This window comes from Numida meleagris, chromosome 3 (genome assembly GCF_002078875.1).
Source record: "Numida meleagris isolate 19003 breed g44 Domestic line chromosome 3, NumMel1.0, whole genome shotgun sequence".
NCBI lineage: Eukaryota > Metazoa > Chordata > Aves > Galliformes > Numididae > Numida > Numida meleagris.
The window spans coordinates 2,916,861-2,930,692 of NC_034411.1; the positions used below are offsets into that span (position 1 = coordinate 2,916,861).

At 35.8% G+C, this 13,832-nt stretch overlaps 1 protein-coding gene across 1 annotated transcript in view; it reads left to right on the plus strand.

Moving 5' to 3' along the window:
• The window catches only part of PSME4 (proteasome activator subunit 4), a 65,464-nt gene that overhangs the window by 38,942 nt on the left and 12,690 nt on the right, over positions 1 to 13,832 (plus strand). The window contains exons 21-38 of the mRNA XM_021390790.1: positions 1,500 to 1,555; positions 2,617 to 2,673; positions 2,838 to 2,893; positions 3,002 to 3,100; positions 3,607 to 3,669; positions 3,832 to 3,927; positions 4,699 to 4,830; positions 6,147 to 6,356; positions 6,973 to 7,109; positions 7,445 to 7,498; positions 8,314 to 8,443; positions 9,069 to 9,150; positions 9,725 to 9,878; positions 10,395 to 10,464; positions 11,179 to 11,304; positions 11,631 to 11,783; positions 12,535 to 12,639; positions 13,441 to 13,532. Coding sequence (XP_021246465.1) covers positions 1,500 to 1,555; positions 2,617 to 2,673; positions 2,838 to 2,893; positions 3,002 to 3,100; positions 3,607 to 3,669; positions 3,832 to 3,927; positions 4,699 to 4,830; positions 6,147 to 6,356; positions 6,973 to 7,109; positions 7,445 to 7,498; positions 8,314 to 8,443; positions 9,069 to 9,150; positions 9,725 to 9,878; positions 10,395 to 10,464; positions 11,179 to 11,304; positions 11,631 to 11,783; positions 12,535 to 12,639; positions 13,441 to 13,532 — 1,872 coding nt within the window. The remainder of the gene's footprint in view (positions 1 to 1,499; positions 1,556 to 2,616; positions 2,674 to 2,837; positions 2,894 to 3,001; positions 3,101 to 3,606; positions 3,670 to 3,831; positions 3,928 to 4,698; positions 4,831 to 6,146; positions 6,357 to 6,972; positions 7,110 to 7,444; positions 7,499 to 8,313; positions 8,444 to 9,068; positions 9,151 to 9,724; positions 9,879 to 10,394; positions 10,465 to 11,178; positions 11,305 to 11,630; positions 11,784 to 12,534; positions 12,640 to 13,440; positions 13,533 to 13,832) is intronic.

Sequence of the window (13,832 nt, forward strand, 5' to 3'; positions counted from 1 at the left end):
ATTTTAGTACTGTCGCTTTCTTGTGTCTTTCCCAACTTGAAATACCTGGCAACCATTTTTCTGAGTCAATCATGTAGATTCTAAGAGAGCAAGTCTGAGACCACAAAATCTTTATAAGTATTTGTTTATGGCCAAAAGTACTGGATTTATGTTGGATATTTTGGAAATTGTATTAGTGGTCAGTTTATATCTCGAGCACCGAGGATGATGCAGAGCGTTTGGGGAAGAAGCTCTTGAAATGGCTTCTTTTCAAGTTAACTTAGTGGTACTGGAAAATACAAGGAGGAAAAAGAAATGGACTTACTTCTTTATGCATGTACCATTAAGAAAAAGGTGTTTCAATTTGACTTCTGTTGGTCCAGATACGACTGTTGCAAGGGCTGCGAAGTCTGTTTCTTTAAGTAATCTCTGCTTGCAAGTTTTTTCTTGAGATTTGCATCCCTCTATCAAATCAGCATAGTAATTGTAGCAATTGTGTTTTTTAATGAGTTGCTTTTTACAGAAGAAATGAACCTTTTTTCTTGTTCTGACAGGTAGAATTTTTCAGTTGCCTGAAAATCTGAAAGCTTATCTTAGCATCTGGTAGGGAGTGCTCAGGTGCAGAATCAGGTGTGTTTTCTGATGTGTTATTTAGCATTTATAATAGGAGTAGATTCACATTGCTTCACTTTGCTTTGTTTACTGTGATGGTACTGTTGATGCAATTTTACATGAAAAATTATTTTTATAGGTATTACTTGCTGATAATATTTAGTATAACAGCAATACTTTTTACTCCTGACTCTTTCGAAAGCACATGGGAACAGTTTGTTAAAAGCCTGATTTTGTTCATAGTAATGCTTTAGAGGAGAAAAAGCGTAGTTAAAAAAGTGTAGAGTATGTTCTTATTTCTTTAAAATTCATTAGCATAATATGATGTCTGAATTTGTATCTTGTGTGGTTATATATAAAGAAAATAAGGTTTTAAAATGTACTTCAAAAAATGACCCAAATCCTGGAAGAAGTATGTTTGTTTTTTTTTTTTTTTTTGCATGGTTATTGATTATGAACTTTAAGTAACAATAAGTATAATTCCTGTAGATTATGGGGACCAGAGTCAGAAAAGCTTCATCAATTTAACCTGCCAGGAAAGGATCTTGCTTCAGTCCTTTGCCATTCATTAGTCAAATTCTTCTGGCCTTCCTAGCCTAGGATGGCTAGCGGCCATGCTTGTTACCATGAGTGTGTTCATAGGTTTGACAGATATCAAGTTTCTGTTAAATGAGAAATCGAGATTGTGGGTTCAAAGTATCCTTAAGATGTACTTGTCTCTGATACAGTCTGACACATTAGAAGGATTCGCTACTAATTGTTCGAGAACTAAAGTGTACACTTAATCCAAACCTTTTTGGCACTAGCAACATGAAATTTAGCTTGTTAAAATTAATTAATTGTCAGTAAAGTTCACATAGTCGGTGATTTCCATACTGTGTAGTAATACTTGGTCTGTTTTCACGCAGGGTACCAAGTCTGGTATCTTTGGAAGAGACAAAACTGTACACTGGTGTTGAATATGGTAAGTAGAAACTAATTCTGCTCGAACAGGTTCTAAGTGTTGTTTTGATTCTTCCTCTATCTATCCCCCTGTGAAAGCTGTAGATTCTTCTTGAAAGCATAGTTTTGGTTATTCTTGATATTAAAGAGCTTTCTTGGGCCAACACAGAATATTTGTGCTCATTCTGTTTTCTCTTCAGCTGTGGTAAAGATACAGATATGAAATAAACTCTGGAGTATTGAAGGCTTCTTTGGGTCATTCTCAAAAGGAATATTGCTATTAAAATATTACTGGTCATTGGCATAGTAGAAGGAAGCATCACTCCCTTCTGCCTTTCTAGTACGTTTGAAGATTGAGTAGAGTACTTGAAGACCAAAGGGTCCGTCACACAGTCTGGTCACTTAGATTTTAATGGTAAAGGATTCTCTGAGTCCAATTCTTTAGTCTGAAATATCAAAGTTGAAAGAGTAGCTTTGTCCTCTGGCTTTATTTAGTGTTTTCTTTGCAGTCTTCCAAGTTGGAAAGCTTAATTAAGAGACTGAGGCACAATAACTACTTTTCAGATGATTGAATGTAGCTGCTTTGACACTTCTAAAATCTGGCCAGTTAATTTACAAGCAGTGAGTTTGTAGCCATATAAGACATGTAATGGAGAATGGGCTTTAAATTAGTCATCTTTTAGATCAACTTAAGATAGTTCTGGTTTAAAATTTTCCAAGGAACTTGCTCATATTATTGAGCCTGGTTTTTGATTCTGTATTTTTTGTTCTTATTCAGTCTCTTCCTTCGTTCATTGAAGGGGAATAAATCCCCAGTCTTTTATTGGCTTAATCACCTGAAATGTATCATCTATGATCTTTTGGCTTTCTCTTTTACCCTGCTTAGTGTGTTACCTGTTAATTTTCATGTGATACACAGTCTGCCTTATTCTGTGGTTATAAATGAAACCATCTATCAAGGCAGAAGAGGAAGGTCCAATAATCTGTGCTGTATTTTCTGAGTAGTCTGCTCTGGGTATCCGCTGATGTACTTCAGTATTGATTTTTGGTTCTATAATAAAGAATGTGTTTAATTTTGTATAGATCTATCAAGAGAGAATTATCGAGAAACTATTGCAAGGGTTACAAGGAAATTGTTGCGTAAGTATAAGCATTCCTCCTTTACATAAAAAGTACAGTGTGTTTGTGTTAAGTTTAAAATAACTTGTTTACTTTGCCTGTAATACTTAAATTTAAGCTTTATAGAAATTGTTTATTTTAAAGCTCTTATCCTATATGATGTATTATTTTTCTTCAAATTGCAGGTTATATACTTGATAATTCAGAAGATGATACCAAGTCTTTATTTCTAATAATAAAGGTATATTTATTATTTGTAGTACTTAAGATATGGCATACTACTTATTTTGCTAACAAGATGACTTTGGAAAATAATTAATAATTCTCATCTTTTTTTTTTTTCCTGCAGATAATTAGTGATGTTTTACAGTTCCAAGGGTCTCACAAGCATGAATTCGATTCCCGATGGAAAAGCTTTAACCTAGTGAAAAAATCGATGGAGAACAGGGTCAGTAATTCTTTTGTAAAGCTTAAGTGTGTGGGGACAATAGTTCCTAATGCTCAGGAAGACTTTTTCCACATTTTCTTTACAGTCCTAATGAAAATTTTCATGATTTTGAAATCTAACTTCTGTAAAAGAATATTGTTTTGCAATATGTTTGTACCTTTATTTGGAAATCTTATGCTTAGCGTTTTGGAATTGTAACCCACCGGTTAGCATCCTCAGACCAGAATCTCAGAGTCTTGGCGTAATGCTCTGCTCTGATCATTGTTAACAGAGTAATTTGTGTGACCAGAACTTCCTTTTGCTTACAAAGGGAACTTACTCCCAGAGTAAATGAAAATAGGTAAATGAAAAACTTTACTTGGGGGGAAAAACCAATATATTTTTACAATTTCGACATCAAATTTGCCTGTTTGTAGAAGAGGAAAAGTACCAGTGGGGAAATTCAGACAGTTCAGACTGCTGATGTGAATATTGAAATCTAAACACAGTTACATATTTCCTTCCAGCTTCAAGGAAAGAAACAGCATATCAGAGCTTTGCTGATAGACAGAGTTATGTTGCAGCATGAGGTAATACTTTCACTTAATAGTATTACTAACCAGTTCACTAGAAAAGTGATTTGTTTTATTTTCATTTAGTTAAAGTTGCAGTGATCCTGCACTAGTGTTTCACTTGCGTTATTGAAGTGTAAAAATAATCAATCAATTATTTGTTTTCTTAATGCAATTTAGTTGAGAACGCTAACAATGGAAGGCTGCGAATATAAAACCTCTCACCAGGAGATGATCAGAGATCTTCTCTGTTTGTCTACAAGTTCATATGGTCAGGTAAGTAACCATCTTCTGTAGTTCTGAAATATTGTTTTTTTTCCAAATACTGTTTCCATTTTTCAGTTCATTTTCACTGCAATATGAAACCTTTAATTACTTCATTTACATTGGCTACCAATTTTGACATAGTCCCTTCTTCATCAAATTAAGAACTTGATGGGTGGAGGGGCAGCCTAAGGGCTACAAGTTCTCAAGTTTTGAACTTAATTCCTAGATTTCAAAAACAATTCAATAAATAATTTCAGTTAAAAATATACTAGCTTGAGGTTTTTAGATGTGATATTTCCAGTGTGATTAATAACACTGGGTTCCTAAATCTATTTTTAGGAAGTAGGCAAGCTAATTCTTAATAAAATCTGAAAAAAAAGACAAAAAACAAATGTGCCAAAGGTTGCACTATGAGTTCTTAGCCCTGTGGGAATTCCATGTATATATAAACTCACATCTATCCACAGTATCTACTGACTCTTTAGAGTTCTGCATATAGCACCTGTTATGCTGGCTGTTTGCTTTTGAAGTGATTTTAAAAATACAGTGACCGTTTTTGGCAGTACAAAGAACTTTTTAGCTCTTCTCAAATAAATGCTTAAAACAAGCTTATTTAGATACAATCATGTGTAAGGATGAGGGGAAGCACGTTATTTAAAATCTACAAATCCATCGTGTAAATTCTGCGTAGGTAAAATAATAGCACCCTTACAAAACAAATTGATATAGTGTATATTTTTTGGTTTAGAAGATTTTCTAATAATTTCTGTCTTCCCGCAGGTCAGAAGTAAAGCTCAACAAGCATTCTTCACAGCTCTGGGAACATACAATTTTTGTTGCAGAGATATCATTCCCTTGGTTTTGGAGTTCTTGCGTCCAGATCGGCAAGATGTCACTCAACAGCAATTCAAAGTACTGTCTCATTAACTTTGTTTCGTGTCTGTCTTTGAAAGTGTATCTACAGGAGAATTGTTAATGATGCTTATAAGCATGACTCTTACACTTCTGTGGCACGTAGCTCATGCACAACTAATATAAGCAATTATTTGGGTTAAATGTGTTGTCAGAAGAAATTTTGTTTGTTCCTAATTTCATTGTGTGTTCAGGTATTGCAAAAGTGAATGTTAACAGCTATTTTTAATGGAAGTTGAGGAAGCTGTAGTCCAAAGCAGTAAGAGTCATTAAGCAGTCCAGTCAGCTGTAACAGTAGAAATGGATAACTCAAACTGGTCAAAAAACTGATCACCCAAAGACATTTTAGTAAAAGCAGGTAACTTCTAATGCTGCCTGGAGATGGTGCTGATGCAGTGATAGTGGAAGCACTCTATCTGTCCAGGTGTTCCCTTCCTGGCCAAGGAGGCATCGTGCTCCTGCCCTTACCCTGCACCTCCTCAGTCTTCCTGACCGCAGACACAAGTTTGGATTCTTGCTGTATGGTCAGAGCAACAGATTTAGCTTCTTATCCTGCTCCACTTGCATGATATTTAATGTCAGGTAGCATGTGATTGTACTGCTTAAACAGCTTATTGTCATTTTTCCAGTTTCTTGTTTCATCCTTGCACCTCTTTCTACGTCTCCTCTGAAATAAGGAAGCCACACTTAGTTACTTTATCCCAAAGATCTCAGTCTTCCTACATTACAGCATTTGCTACATTACCACAATTTGGCATTTCTGATACCGCTACCAACACAGTCTTAGCTCACCATGCCAGTAATATTGAACAGGCTAGGTACTATTCTTCTTAAGACTCTACTCAACAGTAAGGTTCCCCAAGACTTCCTTCCAATTACCTGTGAAATTAGGCAATTTCTCATTAAACTCCAACTTAATCACCTATTTGTTCACCAGCTTGTGTCATGTCTGATAGTCATCCACATCATGCTCAGTGAGCAGTGTCAGGTCTGGGCCTAGTCAACAGCCTCATAGTTAGCCTGCAGCCCTGACATTTTTATTGCGGCCAGACATGAATATTTCTGTAATCCAAAAGTCAGATTTCTGTTTCATGAAGAAATTAATTGTCAGGACATGAAATTTTGTTAGAACATTTCTTTAGCACAAAAATGATTTTGTAAAATCTTCAATGTTTTGACAGTGAGGCTGTACAATGGCATATTTGTGATTTGTTAATGTGAAGATTAATTTTTGTTCTGTGTGGCTCAACACTTAAGTAGGTATCTTATACGAACAATGCTTTACATTTATTTAAATTACATATTTAACTTTATAGGGTGCCTTATATTGTCTTCTTGGAAATCACAGTGGAGTGTGTTTGGCAAATCTTCATGATTGGGACTGCATCACACAGACATGGCCAGCAATCGTTTCTTCTGGGCTTAGCCAAGCGATGTCCTTGGAAAAACCATCCATAGTTAGACTTTTTGATGACCTAGCAGAAAAAATCCACAGACAGTATGAAACAATCGGATTGGATTTTGCAGTAAGTGACAGATTGCTTGGAGTTAATGTCTTGGATTGCCTGTGCATCTGATTACACAAGAGTTTGAGACTCATTTGTATTATCTAAATTAGTGTTCTGATGTTGATCTGATTTCTGTTACAGAGGAATGTAGACCTGTACCTTTTAAATTGAAGCACTACTACTGGAAAGTGTAATTTGTTGTTAAACTTCCTTATGAAAAGGAAGTTTAAGTAGTTTTCCAGTGTTAATTAGTATGCTTCTTGCTAATCAAGTATAAAGATGTGTATTGGTAAAACAGAGTGGTCAAATTAACGTTGTCAGTGTGTGTAGCTGTGGCTGCACTGTGCAACTTTGCCCAACTGCCTTTTTCCTAGTCATTGTGTTAAATTGCATGATTTATTTTCAATAATGAGTGACAATAAAAGTCTTTAGAAACTATTTTTATAAATGCTGTAATGAAATATTAAAGTTTCTCTTTCATTTTAAAATAAGTATGTACTTATAGGAAAAATATGCAGACAGGAAATTATGCACTCTTCATATGATTCTCAAGCCTCCTCATTTCAAAGCAGAAACAAACGCGTAAACATTTCATAATTGCTCAGTTTGAAATCTGCTCCTTTTTTGTCAATAGGTTCCAGAGAAATGTATTGAAGTAGCTGTTATGCTGCAAAGATCAGAACATCCCAGTTTAGATTTCACACCACTTCGGTCAGAAGAAATACAGCTAGGGATTCAGCGACAGAAAGAAAAGAACGCTGAGGCTCTGCGGTAAGTTCAGCCTCCCTTATCACTGGTTTGTACTGTCTAATGCTAACTGTCCATGAAATGTAATAATCCAAAATTGCTAAACTAAATCTCAAATAGATACACCGAGAATGTCCAGTAATTGTTGTGATGTGTTTTCTCTCTTGGAGTGGCAGCCACTCTCCTCTACGCTTGAATTTCCTTCCTTCCTCTTTTTCTTCCCTGGACTGCCAATTGGTGCTGTGTTTACTGCACTGCATTCGCTCACCTTTTGGTGAGGGACTTTCAATCTGTTTTTATGTAATTCTTTTAACAGCATCTGGTTGATGAGTGTTTGTTTTTTCTTCCTACGTGCCTAGAAACTATGAAAATTTGGTCAACATGCTGTTGGACTGTGTGGAACAAAGAAATCTGTAAGTCTTCCTTCATGTGTACGAAATGTTTTATTTCTTTATGCTGGTTTAGAGTTGAATACAAGAATAAATAGCAGTTCTATCAAGAGGTGCAGTTAGAATGACCAGAACTAAGTAATTCTTTACACCCTTCAGATAGTTGTCCAGAAGCAGCATGTCAGTAGAAATCTTGCATGAAGCTGGCTGTGGCTAGCTTGGAAAGTTGCTGTTTGTTTGTTTGTTGACTTTTTTTTTGTAAAAGTACATGCAAGAACTGGGAGGCCCTTTTGAATTTACATATGGATTCTTTTTGTCCACACTGAAATATAAAGGCCGGTGTTGCGTTACTGTCTCCAGATAAATAAGTGAATGAGTCTTGAATTTATTCTTGTTGAGATTTAGACTTGTTAATACAAGGCATCGCTGCACTCTAGAGTTTAACTTTGTCATTAATTGAGATATATTATTTTGTTGTTTATTGTTGTGGAAAAAAATGTTTGCATAATACTGATGTCCAAATAGATTTTAATTGGCAGCATCATATTAAAAAATAAATACTTTAAAAGAATGACCTTGTAGGTCAGTATTTTACATTAGTGGTGCCATTTTAATGCTGGCATTTCAACTGGGTGTAATTTTAGTTGCACTTGTTCCCAGAGCTGTTGAAGATTTCCCTAAATGTTAGTGAAGCTCACTGACTGTAGCAGTGACATATATTCAGGCTGATTTTAAGTCATGTTAAGTCATGTTCTGTATGTACATAACCAGTGTGATCATTTCTGTGCAAAAGCAGTGCATGCAAAACTCTGCTACATACTGTCTGCTTTGATTTTCAGTCCCTGGAAGTTTGAGCACATCAGTATTGGTTTTCTGTCCCTGCTCCTGAGGGATGATAGGATACTGCCCGTCCGTGCCATAAGATTTTTTGTGCAGTGTCTCAACCATGATGCAATTGTTGTTCGTAAGGTAAGATCAACATAACTGCCTCTTTGTTTTGCAGCTCAGTGGGTTTTAGCACAGATGTTTGTTACTCTGCTGCGATGCAGTACGAAAACTGGGGCATGCATCCCTACCCACCTTCCAGATGTTTATGTACTTAGAAGCTCCTAATCCAAGAGTGTGGCAGTCTTGGTAATGCTAGAGCCACATTGAATGATGGAAAGTCCATAAACTGAAAACATGAAACATGCCTATTTGTACTGATTTAGTTTGGGATCCTTCTACATATGTGGGGATTTCCTGTTTTTTTGTTTTTTGGGGTTTTTTTGCACCTGTAGCTTATTACTTCAAGCAATGTCATCTGTTCTGTGCTTGTACCTTTTATTCTGCTCGTCTCCTCAGTGAGGCTTGAAGGTAACGGCCACATCCTTGTGGAGCGGAGTGATTTTGGTGCTCTGCAAATGCCACAACTTGATTCCTGTCTACTGAACAACTAAAATTGCAGCCACTAGTGTGGTGAAGTTAGCTGCAGTGTTCATTGGCTTTTTAGGGTGGAGAAGCTAGCTTAAACTATGTCTGATGAGATGATAAGACATTCTTCTGGTGGTAAATGTATGAAATGGATGCATTAATGCCTGCTTCTGTCTTTTAGGTGGCCATCTCAGCTGTGGCTGGTGTTCTTAAGCAGCTCAAGAGAACACACAAGAAAGTGCCCATATGCCCATATGAAATAAGTAAGTTTTACTTCAAATAAAAAAATGAGGTTTTAACAGGGTTTTGGTTTTTTTTTAGATTTTTCTGTTTAAATTAAACAAGTAATCTCAAGCTTTTAATTTCCCTCCGGTTAATGTCTCATTTAAACAAAATAGGTAATACTAAACAGTAGATTTTTAGTTTGTCTTTATATTATTATGTATTAATATACTTTATGTATTGTAAATATTATGTGTATCATTGCATGCTTGTATGTGTTAAGCTATTCACTTACTTTTAGTGAGTTGAAACTTCAGAGATATGGTTAGGGTCATTCTCCTTTCAGAAAGCCTTGTACTTTGTAAGAATAACTTATATACCTTCTCTTTTTATACTCTTTGTCTCATCATTTCAAATGGCTTGTTTATTCAAATCATAAAAGAATTTCTACTATTTCTCTTGACGTTACTTTTAATCTCATAGAGCAAATCTCTGTACAGATTTGATGGGGAAGAAGCTCTGACCAAAGGCACAAACTTATTTAATCGAAGTTGCAATGTTTACTGGAACTGTTGGTGAACAATTTTGATAGAGCCTAAATTATTCTTAAACCAGGTGGAAACCCTAAGCCTTCTAGTATTCAGGCTGGTGACAGGCTGGATAACCAGTGGCTGCACTACGACAGTCAGAGCTTACCAAAGACTAAGGAGGCTTGGGAGTCGTGTTGTTTTGTGGAGAAGACGCACTGGGGGTATTACACCTGGCCTCAGTGAGTACTGTTAACCAACGTGCATTAACTCGAATTATAAAATTCAGCAGAAAAAACCAGAACCTCAGTAATGTGCGTTAGCTTTAATTTTTTTGATTGAACAACAGCAACAACAAATTATTTGTCCTTTACTTAGTTTTTCTTGCTTGTTTTACCACCTTCACGTTTTTCAGTTCCTACCTGGTGTTCTTAGGTTCTGTGGGTATTACAAGCGCTTACTATTTATGACTATTAAATTTCTTCCATCAAAATTATACGCTGGTTTAAAATTAAATATGGATATTTGAAAATAGTGTGATTTCAAAATATGTATAGCAGTCTATTACTGATAGTTCTGGATTCCTTGCTATATAGCAGTGCCATTGTAATTATAGGCTTAATTTTTTTGTTGTAAATTTTCTTGCAAATTTTGCTTTGTTGAAGTCAGTAAATCCTGTTGTTAATATAGAGAACACAGAGAATGATGATAACCTTTACTTTACTTTGAAACATTTTATTATTTTTTTTAATGTCCAGAACAATGACAGTTTATGCTCCAGTTGAGCAGCAGCCAAAGCTTGGACGGCGAAGAGATGAACTGACAGAGGTAAAGATTTTAGTGAGCTTCATTTGTGTGGATTTTATTTAATACTACTCTCTTCTTTTTAAGTATCATTCACAAATTTATGTAGATATGGAGCTGAAATTCTCTATTTTAACCTAATTATTGTCTGTCGTTTCGAAAATGCTTACGTAAAACATTTGGAAACACTTACTTTGCTTGATTGCAAAGGTGGAGATTGAACTCAAATATCGTGTCATAGCTGGTTATAATCATGTTTTTGACAAGCCATAAGTGATACCTGCTCTGAATCCTAGATCCTCAAAAAGCATTTTAAATAGCATTTTTCTACTTAATTTTCATACCTACTGTGTTAGCATATAAGAAATTACTTTTTATACGTTGCATTTTCTCTATCAGTGATCATAGTATAATTGTGTTAATGAGAACTTCATTGTTGACTTTCAAATCTTATCAGAGTTTGGAACAAGGTAATTAAAGACAGTGGGAATTACTACTTCGTAGGGGTTGTGCGACTGAAAGGAAAGATGATCTGAAGTCATTAACAGGATTAAAAATTAGGTGGCATCTAAAACATTATATAATATTCTCATTAAAACTAGAGGGAGAAATGGATAATCCAGGCATGTTTTCTGCCAGAAGTAAAAATAAAATGAAAATTGGCTCTTGAAAAAATTGTGTTATCGCTGTGGTGATGAAGCACTGCAAAGCTAATCCTCTTTTTTTCTTCTTTTTCAGGCAGAACAAATTATTTATGATCATTTTTCTGATCCCAAGTTTGTTGAACAGTTGATAAAATTTCTGTCTTTAGAAGACAGAAAAGGAAAAGACAAATTCAATCCTCGCAGATTTTGCCTCTTCAAGGTAACCGGAGTTCCTTGAATTGAATTCTTTTTTGTAGACAGTTATCCTAGTGTGGAAAAGCCCCGCACATCTTGTGTCTTACTGTTGGGAAATATATAAATATGTTGTTATGCTTAATCCCATTAACCTTTTCATTTGATTAACTACTTATGGAAAGAGTAGTTTGGAAGTCTGTAGGGTACAGTATCTAATTCTATTATAAAAGCATTGTAATTTCACTTTCTGCATATTCAAATCTAAAGCTCTTCGTTATCATATATTCTTCTTACAAAGACAATTGTTTACTCTGATAATTGGTGAAAGCACTTTCACATTGTCTTTTGCAGGGCCTTTTTAGAAACTTTGATGATGCCTTTTTGCCAGTTCTGCAGCCCCATTTGGAACGCCTTGTGTCAGACTCCCATGAAAGCACCCAGAGATGTGTTGCTGAAATTATAGCTGGCTTGATAAGAGGTTCTAAACACTGGACATTTGAGAAGGTGCTGAAGTAGTGTTTTTGAGTGGCTCTTGAAAGTTAAGGGATAAGCTTGAATTATTAAATGCATTAAACCTATGAAATTGGGGGCTGTTGATGTGTCACTGAAATCCAAGGAAGGGCTGGAAGAAGTTACAGTATGTAATGCTTCACTGCAGTTCCTAGCTTGGTTGGGAGCCTGTATAATGGTAGGTGATAGCAAAATGCTACAGTGTAAAAAGAAAGAACAGTCAGCTTTTAAGGACTTGGTAAAGCTGACATCTTCTGCAATTTTCCAATTGGAATAAGTGCTGCTCACGTTCAATTCAGACCTGTACATCTTTATTTAGCTAGACCTAGGTGTCTAGCTTACTTTTTAATGTATTTGTATCCTAAGAAGTAATTCTGAGAGAATTAGTGTTTTCACTTAAGAATAATAATAAAGTGAGGAGGGAGTCCTTTAGGTGTATACAACTGCTCTCCAACCAAAAGCCTAGTATTTAAGTATTTAAATAGCATGTGCAGTCTGATTGTATTTAAGTCACTGGGAATACGGTGCCTACGTATCCACAGTATTTCAAAACACCATGCAAAAAAAAAAAGATATTGCTGCAGGTCTTAGCTCTGATGCTTATTCCCTTTTATAAATGTTGTAGAATAGGTACTTGTAGAAACAGTATTTTCCCACGTTTTGAGAAGACAGAAGGAATTGGGTTCACACAGGTTAAGCAGCCATTACCCTGACAAATCTTGTGGTTTGCCTTCTTGCTATGCAGGTGGAAAAACTTTGGAAGCTTCTCTGTCCATTGCTTCGAACAGCTTTATCCAACATTACAGTGGAGACATACAATGATTGGGGCACATGCATAGCAACCTCATGTGTAAGTAGTCCGTCTTTAGTTTTGTAAAGTTACATCAGGATGATCAAGTTTTACAGATATGTAAATAAGAGTTTCATAATTAGTGATGCATGGGTATATTTTATCAGCTACAACGAAGAGCTGTAAATACAATATAAAAGTAACATCCGTCGAAAATCTTAGAGCTGCTCAGGAAATTGTTTTCTTCTGCTCTTTGCACTTAGCTAAATGTAACATCTTAGAAAGGAAGTAAAGCCTTCATTTTGTACCTCTTCAGGGGAGCTGTAGCAGTACAGTGGGTGATGTTGAAGTGTGCTCTTATGTGTTTATCACTGAGCAGTTTTTTTTCAGATTACACATTCTTGCTTCAAAGGTGTGCAGCTGTGGAAAATTACTCGCCAGTTATCTCCTAACAGAGTAACATTTCTGTGCACTGTGGTGGGCTAAGGATTGTCTGAGGAGGAGAGTAAATGCTAGGTCACAAATAGCAGGGACTGTTTGAAATCACTTAGCAAAGTTCAGCATAGCTTGTCACCCACAACGCTGGCAATTAATCAGCAAATTCCTGTGTCCCATGTGATTATTCAAGTATGTAATAAAAATCAGCTGATGTTTCTTCTGTTCCACATCACTTGATTTACCAAGCAATTAAAAACTTAATTTTGTGTGTAGTTTCCCTGTACTTTCTTCATATTGGGTTTTGTTGTGGGGAAAAAATATTTCACCTTTAATTTAATCTTTGTCAAAACTTAACTTGCTTATGCAGTATTTACATAAAAACCCCTAATGTGCTTCATATTTCTGATACCTGCTTATTTTCAGGAGAGCAGAGATCCTAGGAAACTGCACTGGTTGTTTGAATTGCTGTTGGAATCTCCATTGAGCGGTGAAGGAGGATCATTTGTAGATGCATGGTAAAATTAATTGTAACTGTTTGTGGCTGAACAAAGGAAATAAAAGCATGGATAAAATACACTGAGACTGTATTGTGACAGCTGGCTTGTAGTGGCACGAAGCAAAACTGCTCCTTTTCAGTTAGCCTTCCCAACACAATGGCAGTTTATTCATTAATTTTCATGCCCTTAAATCTTGTTAATAGAATGTGAAGTTTTGGAACTGGCATAGCAGCAGTACTGTTCTTCCATTCTGTGATGTTAACCCATCTTTGCATGCAGCCCATACAAAGACACTTCTATGCTTTGACACGCTCAACG